This window comes from Toxorhynchites rutilus, chromosome 3 (assembly GCF_029784135.1).
Source record: "Toxorhynchites rutilus septentrionalis strain SRP chromosome 3, ASM2978413v1, whole genome shotgun sequence".
NCBI lineage: Eukaryota > Metazoa > Arthropoda > Insecta > Diptera > Culicidae > Toxorhynchites > Toxorhynchites rutilus.
In genome coordinates, this window is record NC_073746.1 from 60,859,093 (window position 1) to 60,875,648 (window position 16,556).

Here is a 16,556-nt window from a genome sequence, read left to right on the forward strand (position 1 = left end):
AGACGTAGCTCGTTTTTTACTGTCTTAGCCAATCTGCTTCCTAATACAGCGGCTTGTAATTCGAGTCGTGGTATGGAAAGCATTTTAGTTGGTGCGACTCTTGCCTTGGCAGCCACGATATTGACATCAATGTGTGACTCATATACACTCCTTAAGTATACTGCTGCTGCATAAGCATTCTCAGATGCATCAACGAAGACATGTAGTTCTCGTTCTTTTGGGTGAGAAGAATTGGCATATGAACGTGGTATTCTTATTGCTCTTGCTTCTTCCAGTTTTGTGTGCCAGTTCTCCCATTTTTTCTTTAGTGCTGGGTTTAATTGTTCATCCCATGTTATTCCACTTTTCCAGAGCTCCTGCATTAGAATTCGAGATTGAATTGTTATATGTGATAATAAACCAAGTGGATCGTAAACACTCATGCTTTGTGAAAGCAGTTTTCGTTTCGTAAACTCCTGTGTAACAGGAATATCCACCTTGTAGCGAATAAAATCCTTTTTTGTATCCCAATACACTCCGAGTACTTTTTCATATGATTCCTCAAATTTTCCTAATAAGTCTTCTTTAACTTCCGTTCTATTTTCTTCCGGGATTTGTCCCAATAGCTCATTACTGTTGGATATAAAATTTCTGATATTGAAGTGCCCATATTTGTGAATGGTAATAACTTCGTTCACAATTTTTGAGGCATTTTCTAAATCGTCGAAACTATCTAGGTAGTCATCCACGTAATGGTTGTTTTGAATGGCCTCTACTGCCTGAAGATGACTTTCTCTGAATTTCTCAGCATTTGTGTTTTTAACAAACTGTGCGCATGCGGGCGAGCAGGTAGCTCCAAAGGTCATCACTTGCATCACATACACGTCGGGATCTTCGTCAAAGTTTTCCCTAAATAAAAACCTTTGGGCATTTTGATCTTCCTTTCTTATTTTAACTTGATGAAACATTTCTTTGATGTCTCCAGTTATCGCAAATTTTCCTTCTCTAAATCGTATTAACACTCCAAATAGCGACGTCGTTGCATCCGGGCCTTGTAATAAATTCGTGTTTAGGGACTCTCCCTTAACCTTAGCAGCGGCATCAAAAACAAGCCGTGGCTTTATGGGCTGTTTATTTAGGTTCACAACTGTAAAGTGCGGTAAGTAAAATATTTTTGGATCACGTTGCTGCTGTTCTGTGGGAGTGAGTTTTCTAGCGTATCCCTTGGTTTCATATTCCTTTATTTTCTCAACATACCATTTACGTAGACATTGATTTTTACGCATTTTTGATTCTTGACCACGTAGTCTGTTCATGGCTGATTGATAGCTATGCGGAAATTGTACATCCTCCTGTTTCCAAAGCAGCCCAATTTCATAACTTCCTTCTTCATATTTCAAAGTGGAATTCATGATATCAATCGATCTTTTTTCATCGTTAGACATCAAGGTTTTTACAGGTACTTTTATCCCGAAATCTTCTAGGCTAAAATAATTTTCCATCATTTTATTGAAATAATCTGATGAATCAATTTCGTCGTTCATCAGCACGTGTCCTTTCAATTTTTTATGTTCGTTAGTTTGCCCGAACAAAACCCATCCGAGTTTAGTGTTCTGTGCGACTGGTTCATTAAATTTACCTGATCGCGTCTCCCTACCGCTTATCAAAAACGAATGCGGTAAACCTAACAGTATTTTTGGCATAGCATTTTCATATCCTTCGAGAGTTATATCTTCTAAGTGATTGTATTCTCGTCGTAATTCATGAATATTCATTGACTGTGAGGGAAGAGATAATTCCGACACAGTCCTCAAATTATGTATGTTATAACGTTGATTATTGCATCCTTGTATACTTAGGGAAATTTCTTCACTATCTAGTTCTTGCTGAGTTTCGCCATTAGTCCAAACCAGCGTTAAGGGGTTGTTACGCCCTTGTGTTCCAAGTTTATTTTTAATATCAGCGTGAATCAAACTTACTGATGACCCAGGGTCTAAAAATGCGAAAGTTTTAATTTCCTTTTTTCCGCAGCCCAATGTAACTGGAAGGATTTGATACAGTATTTTGTTCTCTTTATTTACATGACAATTAACGCTTTCTGTATTATTAAGGTTAGCATCTCTCTGAGTTGCTCTATGCAGTAATGCGTGGTGTCTAAGTTTGCATCCATCGATTCCACAAGGCTTTGCGATCCTGCAATCTTTTGCCATGTGGTTTGTATAATTACAACATGCTAAACATAGCCTGTGTTTAAAAATAAAATCACTCCTTTGTTGAACGTTCATATTTTTAAAAATTGAACATTCTGATGTCTTATGCTCGTTTCGGCATGCGAAACACTTTGGTAGGCGCTTCGGCCTATATTTTTGTTCCTTTACAGCATGTGTATTCAGATATCCGCTCTTATGAGGTTTTTCTTTCCTCTCCGACTGTAGCATCGTGGCCAACTCTTCTTGAGGTTTTAACCAATTATAAAGGTCCTCTAGCGTCGGTATAAATGGATCAATTATATCTCTTGTTTTCTTTGTATCAGCTACAAACTTGATCCATTGATGATGCAAGTCGTTTGGAAGTTTTAAAACTAAATCACGAATCAATCTAGGATCATTGAGATATTCATCGTGTTTTAGTATTTTTATATTTGTCACGAAACAATCAAGCGATGTTACAAAATCAATCATTGTTTGGGGTGATCCAAAATGTGGATTCCTCGCATTTAGCATTTCCTTCAATAAATTCGAATAAATGGTTTCGGGATTTCCGAACCGTAGATTTAGTTTTTCCATTATTTTTGGAACATTAGCTTTATCGATTAAAAGAGCGCTCACTAATTTCAGCGCGTCTCCTTTGAGATATTTCTGTAAACGATTTATATTTTCTAAATCGGAAAAGTTTCCTTGAAGGGTAGTTTCTTCGAACGTTATTTTAAATCTAGGCCATATCTTATATGACCCATCAAAATAGGGGAGGTCTAAGAGAGATTGCCGGTGTAACAGTCTATTTGAATCAGGGGTTTCTTCTCTACCCTCGTTCTTAATTTTAAGAGTTTCTACTAGAGCCCGCATAGATTCTCTATGGATATTCATCATCTCTTCTATTGGTGTTGGTTGTGTTTTTTGAAGTCTTAACAATTCGTTCTCTATGGTCTTGCATTTGGGGCATATCCATCTTTCTGTTTGTTTAGGTTTTTTATTTAGGCCTGCGCATGTCAAATGGAACCATCGGTCACATTCATCGCACGCGACTAAATCGTCCCTAGAATCAGGCTCATTGCACAAGCGGCAATTGCCATTCTTATTCCTAATGAATTGATAAGACATGACTAAACTAAAATGGAAAAATCACACCTTTTTTGTTGATCCGGTCCTATCTCCGTCTTTCCGTGTTGGTGCTTGGGCGATTCTCTCCTTGTCCTGGGAGGCCTTCTGGCTCGGATGTTGTTGTCACCTCTGGTGGTGCTACTGCTGGTGCTGCTGCGTCTACTGCTGCTTAAGGTTTTTGCTGGTTAATTCACTTATATTTGTCTCCGTTTGAAAGGAACACTTTTGGCATCCACTGCCGGTTTCTTAATCAATTCACAATGTTTATTTCGGTTGAAAGAAACACTTTTGGCATCCACTGCCGATTGAAGAGTTCGCAAATTATCTTTGAAAAAGACTTTTTATTCGCGATTAACACTGTTGGCATCCACTGCCGATAAATTTTCGCGAATTATCACTTCTCGCATCCACTGCTGAGAAGAGTTCGCGAGTTAACTTTGAAAAAGACTTTTTATTCGCGATTAACACTGTTGGCATCCACTGCCGATAAATTTTCGCGAATTATCACTTCTCGCATCCACTGCCGAGAAGAGTTTCACTTTTGGCATCCACTGCTATTTGAAGAGTTCGCGAATTAACTTTGAAAAAGACTTTTTATTCGCGATTAACACTGTTGGCATCCACTGCCGATAAATTTTCGCGAATTATCACTTCTCGCATCCACTGCCGAGAAGAGTTTCACTTTTGGCATCCACTGCTATTTGAAGAGTTCGCGAATTAACTTTGAAAAAGACTTTTTATTCGCGATTAACACTGTTGGCATCCACTGCCGATAAATTTTCGCGAATTATCACTTCTCGCATCCACTGCCGAGAAGAGTTCGCGAGTTTCACTTTTTTCCACTTTGGAAATCTTCACTGCTCCTCTCTGGAGCCACCATGAAAAATTTCTCTATTGAAAGAAAAATTTTAACGCTTTCGCGTGAGTTCTGTTACAATACTAAAAAATTTATTCAAAAGTTTCACAATATATACATGGTTCCTTAAACTAAGATTGACGAGGAACATCTCCTCTCTCTCTCTTGAAAACCGATAACATATCGGTTTCGTTTAGATCATCTACCTTCCTTGTCCCTTCTTCTAGCGTATGGTAACGTGCAGTCTGAGACGGCTGCACTACCCTAAGAAAATACCTTAAGTTTATAGCACCTCGTCGGTGCGCCTATCTTATTCTTGGATTTCCCCTTTCCATCCTTCGCTCTAAATAACATCCTTTTATTTTATTACACCCTGCTGGTGTATCTGGCTGAGCGCAGCTAGGGATGGAAAAGGGTAATAAAAATGCATCCTAAATGATGCATGCATTAAATTGTTTACCGGACGCTATTTAAATATTCGTCCATTCTGAATTTATGACCGGCAATAATTTCGAACTACAAGCGTTTTCTAGCCTAACAAAACACTTGAGCTCTTACATCTTTTAATTGCCTTACATTGGTCCTTTCTAAACGTTTCTATACCTCGCTTGGAGGTCTTTTCTAAATATAATCTCAAATATTGCTTATCTTATGGATCTGTAACTCGATCCGCGATAAGCCTCAGCTGTCCGTAACAATCGTTGATTTAGAGATCATTTGTTTGAAGTTGAATCTAAATCCATTCTGAATGAATGAATAAATGAATATTTGGGGGACTTCGAAAACGAGAGCGTTACGTTGGAGGCACAAGGTTTTATGCCTCCAATATAGGATACGAAAAACCTTGTTCTGAAGAATAATCTTCAGAAGCTAACCTGCTAACTGTACTTGATTGACAAATCACAAATCCAAATGTATTATATGGATATTTTATGGATAGAAAACATTAAAATAAACTCTTTCGCTTGAATGTAATTTTCAATTCCAAGGGGAACTGGCAGATTATTTTCCAGCAACGATTAGATATTTCCACATTTTCCTCGATACCGGACGCCCACCAGTGGTTCATACTAACTCGATAACCACCTGTTAATAGTACATGATTGAAAAATATTTGGTCACAGTGTTACATGGATAGAGAACATTCAAATCAACTCTTTCACATGAATGTATTTTTAAATTCCCAGAGGAACTGGCAGATTATTTTCCAGCAATGATTAGATCTTTCCGGAACTTTCTCGATGCTGAATGGCATCCAAACGGAAAGAATTCTGCGCGTGTATGTGTCGAGAGAACATTCAAATCAACTCTTTCACATGAATGTATTTTTAAATTCCCAGAGGAACTGGCAGATTATTTTCCAGCAATGATTAGATCTTTCCGGAACTTTCTCGATGCTGAATGGCATCCAAACGGAAAGAATTCTGCGCGTGTATGTGTCGAGAGAACATTCAAATCAACTCTTTCACATGAATGTATTTTTAAATTCCCAGAGGAACTGGCAGATTATTTTCCAGCAATGATTAGATCTTTCCGGAACTTTCTCGATGCTGAATGGCATCCAAACGGAAAGAATTCTGCGCGTGTATGTGTCGATCCTTCGCCGTCCACCTCCTCCAGCATGTTGTCTTGTCGATGTCCTCACGAAAAATGAATGTGTCTCACCACCAGAATATCGCTTAAGTATGCTTTTTGTGTGTGATTGAATCGAGAGAAGGTGTGGTTTACGATGGCAATTTGGAAAGCAAACTAGAGGGGAATGAACTCTCTGAGCTCGGAACTTTCGGCGACTGAGCAAAAATCGATTGCGGGCGCATACAATATTGGATACGGAAATATCCTACTGATGGGGAAGAATAATCTTCAGAAGCTATCCTGTTAATTGCGATTGATTGAAAAATCACAAAACCAAATGTATTTGGTCACAGTGTTACATGGATAGAAAACATTCAAATAAACTCTTTCACATGAATGTATTTTTAAATTCCCAGAGGAACTGGCAGATTATTTTCAGTAACGATTAGATATTTCCACATTTTCCTCGATACTGGAAGCCCACCAGTGGTTAATACTAACTCGATAACCACCTGTTAATAGTACTTGATTGAAAAATATTTGTTCACAGTGTTACATGAATAGAAAACATTCAAATGAACTCTTTCACATGAATGTATTTTTAAATTCCCAGAGGAACTGGCAGATTATTTTCCAGCAATGATTAGATCTTTCCGGAACTTTCTCGATGCTGAATGGCATCCAAACGGAAAGAATTCCGCGCGTGTATGTGTGTGTAGCGATGTCTTCCCGGGGAACCGTTTGTGGCATCACTCTCCTCCTGATGGATTCCCTTCTGGCCTAAGGTGCACAAACAGGCTCTTGGTGACACCGTTCATCCGCGCTTTCATGATAAATGAAGAGCTTCACCACAACAGCGACAACATGCTCCAATCGCTGTTCAATTAGAACTGAGAACTGAGGATTTCCGAGCGGCGCTCGCTTATATACCGATTCGTGATTTCAATAGCCTGTTTTGAAAGCAATTTTAAGGCTATTGAAACAAGTTTTTGGATCAAAAAGTAACAAGTATAGAACGCGTAGACATTTTATCTTTTGAATGAAGTGTTTATCATAGTGTAGGTGCTATTAACGCTCAAAATCTCGGTCTCCGGCGTAACGCTTTCGTTTTCGAAACTTTGATTTTACACCCCGGTATAGAAATGAAAGACGTAGTCCTACGTCAAAACTTCTTCAAAAGCAGAATGTGATGTGGTATATCAGCTTCAGTAAACCGAACATTGTGAGTCGTTATTCACGTATGACCACTTTGCCCCCAAACATTAAAGTAATCATTCGCTGACATTGAACAAAATATCTGTTCACCACTTCTAGAATAGGTGAATAGTTGTCCAAACTGATGATTTGTCCAACATATCGGATTGAATAAACTAAATTTCACGAGAAATTCCCTAGATACCATGCGCACAGAACACGGCCGAATGGCTATCGAGAGAGCAATTTCTGTTTTTATTTATATTTTGACATTTTGACAGCTCTACTGAAGTACAGGCGACGACGATGTTGAATTGAAGAGGCTTTAAACTTTTCAGTTCATTCGCCTCTAAAAAAAGTACAGGGTGACTCAAAAGTCGAAAGTCAAATTCTCCAAAAATAAGGTGACTATCAATACGGTTTCAATAGTCAATAGTTATACTACCAAACAAGCAGATGGCCACTTTGCCCCCACTACCCCTATATTTCTCAGCAAAAAAATAACAAGAGGGGAGTGAACACTGAAAAATTCATTCGATGTATGTTTTAAGAAAAGTAGTAAAGACAAATTATGTTGTGACAATGTAATTTGCAAGAAAATTTTGACTAAAAGCTTAAAATGGATCATTTGACCCCTCGTGGTAGGTTTAGTGTTAAACAATGAATGAAATTGTATACCTAACTCAGCACCACCTCTGATGATATTTGGTAACATGGACCTTATGGGGTTTCTAAAAAAAACGAATATTTGCAACCTTAATTTATGGGGATTTGCAGAACTAACCTTTTCTGAAATTTTGATAGTAGATGTAAGTGCCCTCAAGGATTTCAAAATTGCCAAAAAGTCAATTTTGATAAAAATGGCATTTATGAGATTTCTCAAACAAACGAAACGATTTGTGTTGTTTTGATTTATTTCAGATAATTCATTATATGGTCGTTGTTTCATTCAAATTCAATTCATTTTGGGGTAAGGTATTACAAAATAAATCAGGAAATGTTCTAACACATTTCGTAATTCGATCGTGCCGGACGCATTCCATACTGGAACCTCAACGTGTTTGAATCCAAGAAATCACGCACGTCACCCAACGCTTTGAAGTGTGGTATACCCCAGTTTGAGTGTACGGAAAATTCATGCGTTAGTTCTCGTCTAAAAGTCCGCCATTTATCCTTGGGATGAACTATTTCTATTACAATATCAAACCTGAAAATAAACAAAGTCGTTAGTGTATTTTATTTGGTGATTACTTGATTTGCGCGTTTTTTACCATCCAGCGGCACCGTTTAGTAGCTCTAAGTAAGCACTCACATATTCACCCTGCTCTTGGTGTCCGTTGCAATCAATTCGAAATCGCCAGGCGATATTCTGCTGATCGTAAACCACGTTGGAAAAAATGATTTTGTTTAGACTTCGTTTAGCATCGAAATCTTGCACCACGAATGAGAAAGTTTTATACTCCAACCTGTAAGTGCAAAAACTTATCAATCAGAATGATTCTTGTCTTTGGGAATAACTTTGACGCTATAACACAAACATTTTATACTTATTGTTAGCCAACGAGGCAGCACAATTCAATCCATAGCATGCAGCTGTGGGTCGTATTTCAAAGCTTAATTGCACTTTACCATCGTTATATGCCACTGCCTTCGCCCGAGCTTCCTCAATTGAAATCAATCGTTGGCAGGCTAGAGATCTGCGACCTTCCGAAAAATCATCAACCGCATAATATTCTGCCAGTACTCCCTTCGAAGCGGCGTTGTAGATAGTAAATTTGTACTCATAGCGTGAAGCGATTCCTTTGGAAAGCTCCAAATACAAACTAACAAACTTCTGACGAGCATCGCTATTGCCATTTGGAAAAACAATACATTTCCACTGATTACCATTGGTTTGCTTGGCGTAATAAACGCATTCAGACTGATGTCTGAAAAATGATTCTATTGAAAAACTGTGTTTGAAGAAGGCCATGTCTTGTATCTTGAAGTCACTGAAATACCAACGAAAGTAATATACATACTGTGCGCAAGCAAAACAATCTCATTTCTATTTACCAAGAAAACTTTTGAATTTTAAGTATTTCTCTGATAGGGGTTATTTGATTAACTAACTCCTTCGGATGACCGTGGGGAGCTAAAGCACGGATTTTGTCCATCTTTTCGACAGCACCAGTTATGTTGATTTTCAGCAGCTCTATCGACTGCAACGTTTCCGATAACAACTCTTGCAAGCTACGAGTGCAATGCCGAAAGTGTTGCCCTCCTGGTCCAATGCATTTTCGACAAATACACTGCAAACATTGTTCACAGTGATACTCAATGAGTCCACCGTCTTTCACGCAGGCGTATATCTCTTTTTGATCGATCATTGTTCCGATAGCACTTTTGGGCGGACATCTGCAGTGAGGGCAGATACGACTCGTGCCATACCATGTCTGCAAGCAGTCGTAGCAAATTCCTTTTTTACAGTTATGGCAGAACACGGGCCATTTTAGTTCATCAAGGCAAATCAGACAGTCCCGTTCAACGGACCAAAATTCCCAGAACATTTCTTTCTTTGTTTCACTTTTTTCTTTGAAAACAACACTAGAACCGACTGCAACAACTGTGAATGAACGAATGTAGTTAAATTTGTTTATCGGTTGCTAAGTGACAAAAACTGGAAGTAAAATAGAGTGGAAATGAGAGGAAAAACACTCAGAAAAAAATACAGGATGGTTGTGTTCGAGACATGACCGCACAGTCGACGTAGGTTATCTGTTATCTGTTAGACTATCTGTCTGCTTTAAGTGCGCTACACATACAACGTCCCGTCAAAGTAAAGTCAACGTAAAGGAATGAAATGTCAAATATTATCCCATGGAAATCGTATTCACATACACAATCACCGGTAACTTTGACGTCGGCAAAATAAGTCCTAGAGAATAGTTGACGGGACGGTGACGCTGTATGTGTAGCGCACTTTACACCATTAGTATTATAATCGAGCGACGATGGCGGAAAGAAGATGATTAATCGTTGAATGATGCGTATTCCGACAAAATATACCGAAATAGATTTAGATATTTTTCCATCTGTGGCGTTCTGTATGGATAGAAAAATATAACTATATACTGTTAGACACAGCCAGTTTCATTCTTTCTTGTTAACCTTAAACTCTTCCGGCATCGGTGTTAGACTGTTGTTTCCGCTCCGTTGCACGCTTACGCGATCGGTGCTTTTAGTGCGTGGCCATATATTGTGACATATTCATTCGCGTAAAAATGCAACTTATTTCTCTTATTGTTTTCGCACTTCTTATGATAGTCGTTAAAATACGCTATATGTACCACATACACACTTCGCCACGGGGAAAACCTTCCGTTTTCCGGAAAAAAGATACAGTCGTTGCCGCTTGAGAAGCGGAAAGATTTGACGATGGACAGCAAAACACAACTAAAGTGGTTAGCAGAAAATTTCGTCAAGCAGCAAATACCAGCAAAAGCCACCAAAAGCAATCATCTCCGCCACTGCGGTAAACTGCAAGTGTCGCCGATACCTGTTCTGGAGCAAAGACCGCCAAACGGTTAAAACCCAATTGATAGATGGCACTTCGTCTTCTTGTTCAGTTGTGGAGGGAATACGAAGAAATTACTATAAACTCTTTCAGGGCGCTAATGTACGATCTTCTCGGTTTGGTATTTACTCTACAATCATCAAACGAGGAGTCTTGATGAATTGAATCCACAACTGTTACCTCCTTTTATACCAACTAAACGTGCGATGTAATCGAGAAGGTGAAGCTAGTGACGTAAATATTTGGCTTGTCGGTAAACGAACTGCACAGAGAATGTTCCACATCGCGCGCGATTCATGTATCGTTAATATTATTTCGGAGATGTCTGATCGGGCACGAACAAATACACATTCAATAAGAGAACATGTTGCCGCAACAGCATGCTTGGATTCCCAGCAAACATTAAATCGTATAATTTTGCACGTGCCAAGTCTTACAAGAAATCCGAATAAATCATAATCGCATATAATATCAATCAAAGTATGTATCGTGTATATTTGATATCGCATAAAATGTAAAAACTCGATTTTATATACCATTATCAAATTAAGTCGCAATTCGGTATAATAAACATAAATTTTATGATGTACATTATCGTAAAATATATTTAATCCGCATCATATGCGTATATTACGCTGATGCAGTTTGTGTGTCGTATAAGCGTATAATTTAAATCGATTCAGTACTGTAGTAAATCGTGTTGTATGCTGAAGAAAATCATGAAACAGTAAATCATATTAGATCCTAATAAAGAACATATTACATCATATTGAAATGTCAATGAAATGCTGATGCACTCGAAAGTTTTAACCGCTGTTGAATTAATCTTCAGATAGCTGCGCGAGATAGCTGGTGGATGATAATCCAGACGACCGGAGCTCAAACCCACATCGGAGTTTTCACCAAACATCAATCTGTGCAATTTTAAACATTCATATTCCACTCCCAACACAAGTCAATCAAACAATTATTATTTCTACGAACATAAATACTCATATATAAAAATGGCGATTCGTGAGGCTATAATAAACATTTCAAGAAAATATGTTGCGCCATTTGTTTTTTATCTGTGTCTGTAATAAATCGTATATGAGTATGGCAAAAGTCGTATTTGGTGCTTTGACAATTCATAAATATATTCATATTAGATTGCAATTCAATTTCAACATAATCGCTATTATAGCCGGTCGAAGTTGCATATTCATCCAAACAAATTCGGTAAGCATTTGCCATGTATGTATATGGCCTCCACTTTTGCATACATATGCCAGTTAGGCGCATTATATGCCAACCAAATTTCAGGGCATATGATGTTATATATACGCTTGTTATGCGATTTAATGTTTGCTGGGTTGTCAGAGATGATAATATATTGAATATAGTGGGTTTTAGAATCTATAGAGATCCAAACCTCTTCGGTTTTTACTTATGATGGAAGCTACCCAAATTCACAATTATCTTCATCATATGAACAATTTAAATTACGACTGATTTTTTAAATGGGCGTATCCCAAATCATTGATCTTTCTTGCAAAAATTCGTACCAAAATCTTACCAAAAATCGAATCAGCAAACAAATGATTTGCTTACTGCAATGAAGCAATTCAGTGTTATGAATGGAATGGGTTATTTATACTCAATACATAACAGGTGAAACTTGCATTGCAATATTTCATCTCTTCTCAATTCCCATAGAACGAACGTTGCGTTTGATTCGCAATGGTATATGAATATTGTATCTCATATATGCATAAGTTGCGCCTTGTTGACAGCATGGGTAGGTAAGCACAAAATGGAAGAACAAATGTATGGGAAATTAAGAATACTTCCAATTTTCGTTAATTTCAACCGTTTGCGGATTAGAGAATTACATTGTATACAATATCGGACAAATATTCGAGAATTTCCGATTCTCAGTCGACAACGATCCTATAAAAGCTTTTCGTGTTCTACGCCTGTCATTAAGTCGAAAATAGACTCTTGATTTTGGCGCCAGTTTCAAAAAATAACCTTTCGCCTGGAATTGTTGCCAACATCTAGTTCAGTGATTCTATGAGCCACTGGATACAGTACATCCCCTCAGTAGCTCCGCCAGCTCTGTTTCTGTCAGCATTTGTACGGAACTAAATCGGAGAAGAAGCGATCCAAATGTTGACATCATGTTTAGAAAAAAAAGGATCGATCCAATAAATCGGAATGGAAAAGATCGATCTTCTTAGAATTGATCTGAGATCGCTCAATCCTACCAGTATGTATCTCTTCTTCTAGACATTTACTGCTGCCAGGGACGGTTTCATACTTGTTCCATCATCACTTCTGTATATATTTGTCAACGTATGAAACCAACTACCCTTCCGTGCGATTCAATCGTATAAAAACTCTCTGTACCATAAAAACTTCCGCATCAGTCTACTCAAAGCTTTCACGAACATTCAATATTGGCACTGTTGCTTTCATCAAACAAACCAGTTTCTTTGAAATGGTAAAATATTCTCTATATTCAACATTTCGTATTCTCCGCTATCGAATGCATAGCCAATGGCATTATCTGTACGCAATATATATCGAATTATCAAAAATTGTAAGGGGTTGTATCTAGGACACGACCGCATCTTCGACGTAGAACCACGGAATCATATTATTCAATCCGCTTGTTCTGACGTGGGACTACGTCTAACCTTTCAACATAGGGGTCTATTTCAAAGTTTCGGGTGGAAAAAGTGTAAGATTCACTACTGGGATTTGAAAGCATATTTCCATGAAAGATACGTTCTATTTAAATAAATACAGTGCATGTCCGTTTCTTAAATTCTGGATACTCTTCCATATCCGCACTAGCACAAAAATTTTCCGTATGCTGCTGACACCTTCTTTGTCGAAGCACATTTTGATATGGAGGGCCATTCTCGCTCGATGTTCACTAGCAACGATGTTGCTCCGATGACCACTAAACGCGAAGTGGTGTGAGTTCAAATCGTGGATTGCTTATTTATACCAAATCAGTTGGAAACGGGCAGAAACGAATGTATTGGTTGCTCGTTATTGACGGTACGGGTACGGGAAGCACACAAATCGGCTGAAAAAATGTATGGGAAAATGGGAATGCTTCCAGTTCTCATTAATTTCAAACGTTTAGGGATTAGAGAAGAGAATTAGAGAATTTACAATTCGATTGGTATGCTAATCATGAGAATCCGTTCGCTGTGAAAATAGTTATTCACGTTAACTTTATTTCATAAAAACGTGACCTGTTTTCTGGTTTGGCACCCTTCCTAAAAGACATAGTTCTATGTCAAAATAGTTCGTTTTTCACTTAAGGCTCCGATCAGATCGGTAGTAAAATAGAAACGGTGTTAGAAACAACACCGCAGGAAACACGAGCAGCCCTGTCGGAAAACAGAACCACTAAAACGTCAAATAGTAGACATGTCGAAAAACGAGCTACAACTGACTCTCGGACTAGTCAATTGTCAAATAGGCAAAAAAACATAAAAGGTTCATGGTGGAAAGTACGAGTTTAAAAATCACAAGTTAAAAGAAAGTTATTCCTAAATTGATTATAAAATAATAGATATAACAAGTGAATTTATTGAACTACAGCCGTAAGTAATTTCATACATAATTTGAATATTGTACCTAATCAAAATGATAATGACAGGATACAAAACGGATTAAAACGAACAACACGTGGGTTAAAATTCGCTGATAAAAGGCAATCTTGCGAGGCAAAATATCTATCGCAGGAGGAAGAGAAACTAAATGTAAAAGGGTAAATCTATTAAAAATATTAATTTAATTGATAAATATATATTTGTAGCTTTGATCTACTAACAGCGAAGTTGATCCAAAGAATTTCTTTCTGTAATTCGAACAAACGGGATTGGGAAAGAGAGAACAAAATGCTTTAGTGAGCGAGCGAGTCCATTCTATACTCGCTTCACAATCATAACTGAATGGATTTCCGAGCGGGCACCCGCTTATATATAAATTATCTCTTTTCGAAGCTATTCATGAGCTATTGAAACGAATTTTATGTTCAAAAATTGCAAAGATATAACCAGTGGCGTCGAGTGAAGCTTTTGCACCCGGAGCGGAAGAGTTGATTTGCACCCTTTCCTTTCGCCAAAAAGCAGAAACATTTACACCCAGGGAAGAGTCCGTGTCGCACCCGGGGCGGAATCGTGCATCTGGGGGTGGCTCGCCCACTCCATATCCTCTAGTCGACGCCACTGGATATAACTCTTAGACATTTTATCTTTCAAATAAAATGATTACCATACCACTCTGTTGAGCCGGAAAAGAATTATTAACACTCAAAGTAGGAATCGGATTCTCCTCGGACACACCCAGTAAAAATTATAAACCCGCAAACCCGTTTGATGATTAGGCAAAATGTCGATAACCATTTGCTGATGCATTCGGCGTGCATGTCAAAATCAAAAATGAGTGCCTGAAGTCCATCCAATCAAACAAATTTGCAGCTAGAGAAGTACGAATACTAAGCCAACGGTAGTCCTACGTCAACCTTTCGGTTATATCATATATAATATATATAATATATATTTACCCTTTTTTTCAAATACTTTTTAAACTGAGACGGGTCTGTTTTTTTTTGCAGAATATCGCCGTCGGATGAGCTGAAAGAGGAACTGTACGAGATCGATACCGACCACGACCGGTTGGACGAGCAAATGACTCGTTCGCAGGCGGACACGATAGCGAAGCAGGGTTACCTGTTAAAAGGACCGGATACCAACTCCGACCGCATGTTCGCCCACATTGGCTCCAAATCCTTCAAACGTCGGTACTGCTATCTTCGGCAGGAAATCGATGGTACCTATATTCTGGAGCTGCACAAGGACGAGAAGCAGGTGGAGGCTAAAACTACGATTGTGATGGATTTTTGCACCGAGGTGGTTCCCAATCCGAAAAAAGGCCGACACTGCTTCGAGCTCAAAATGAACGCCGGTCAGCACAAATCTTTTACCCTAGCGGCGGATGATGAAATAGAGATGGAGGATTGGTTTAAGAAAATCTCCTCGGTGATTCAGCAAAATAAGCTGCAAGAAGACAAGCGAGTTGCATCCCTGGAACGAGCACCTCCTCCTAGCCCAAGCACTATGATGTACGGCACACTGAAGGGTCTCGAACAGAGTATGAATCCACAGCTGATGAAATACGGACGAGAGACAGATATGTCGATTGCACAGGCTAGGAAGGAGAACAGAAGGAGACTCTTCGGTGCATATCAGCAGCAGCAACAGCAGCATGTGCCGCACGTGAACAAGGTGACCACCAAGATAGAGCCATACCGGGAACAGTTTGGAAAGAGAGTTATCGTGAGATGTGACTCGCTTAAATTTCGACTACAGGCACCACTCGACGGAAGCGGTGGAGCAACGAATGGGGATGGTGAAATACCGCTTTGCCAGGTATGTTATTCATCCATATCTAATACCTACATTCACACCAGCTGGAAATGAAAATTTATAAAAAAAATGACTCGGAAATGTATATGTCATAGCGTTTTACATGAAAGTAGCCTAAGATAATCGTTAATCTGGTATGGTGCCGATTATGTTCATCCAAATTGTAACAAATTTGATAATGTGGAACTACATAAATTACTGCTACTAGTAGTATATTACTGTTACTATTACTGTTATTCTAAATTTAGAACCGAATTTAGGCATGCCATAGCGCGTCTTTTTCAGTATATGTCAAAAAGTTGAAGCGTAAACAACATAGTTTTTTGCCACTTCGAATATGTCGAATTTCGTACCAACGAGAGTGTTTTTGCGGGGAGTGTTACTTCATTACTTCAATATGGAACAAAAGTTGCGGCAGTTTATGGTGACCATGCTCCAACTGAGCGGACGTGTCAGACGTGGTTTGCACGGTTTAAACAATACAATACGATCGCAACCTGATATCAGAGATCGAAATGCTCGCCGATTTGAGACGGAAAACATCCGTTTTCACCCACAGGGAAAAATAGCTGAGAATATAGGAGGCGAGAGAATGTTATACGCTCACTTCGATTCTCGCGAGAAACGCAAAGCCGATTTTTTTTTTC

The 16,556-nt window shown here is 38.6% G+C and overlaps 2 protein-coding genes across 6 annotated transcripts in view; one reads left to right on the top strand and one right to left on the bottom strand.

Moving 5' to 3' along the window:
- Positions 1–16,556, top strand: part of LOC129779214 (dedicator of cytokinesis protein 9) — a 240,711-nt gene that overhangs the window by 181,674 nt on the left and 42,481 nt on the right. For all 5 annotated transcript variants that reach the window (XM_055786564.1, XM_055786560.1, XM_055786561.1 and 2 more), the window contains exon 4: positions 15,099–15,912. In XM_055786564.1, the coding sequence (XP_055642539.1) occupies positions 15,099–15,912 (814 nt within the window). The remainder of the gene's footprint in view (positions 1–15,098; positions 15,913–16,556) is intronic.
- LOC129779216 (uncharacterized) lies at positions 7,837–9,529 on the bottom strand. The gene is made up of 4 exons (XM_055786568.1): positions 8,980–9,529; positions 8,463–8,915; positions 8,196–8,390; positions 7,837–8,131 (listed from the first exon to the last, which is right to left on the bottom strand). The coding sequence occupies exons 1-4, from the start codon at positions 9,471–9,473 to the stop codon at positions 7,927–7,929; spliced, it is 1,347 nt and encodes a 448-aa protein (XP_055642543.1). The 5' UTR covers positions 9,474–9,529; the 3' UTR covers positions 7,837–7,926.

Excerpts from the sequence above, each read along its gene's own strand:
- LOC129779216 (XM_055786568.1), bottom strand. The coding sequence starts at position 9,473 with ATGTTCTGGGAATTTTGGTCCGTTGAACGGGACTGTCTGATTTGCCTT. Across the intron at positions 8,391-8,462 it reads GCTAACAATAAGTATAAAAT|GTTGGAGTATAAAACTTTCT; the intron begins GTTTGTGTTATA and ends TTGCACTTACAG. Across the intron at positions 8,132-8,195 it reads CTAAACGGTGCCGCTGGATG|GTTTGATATTGTAATAGAAA; the intron begins GTAAAAAACGCG and ends GTTTATTTTCAG.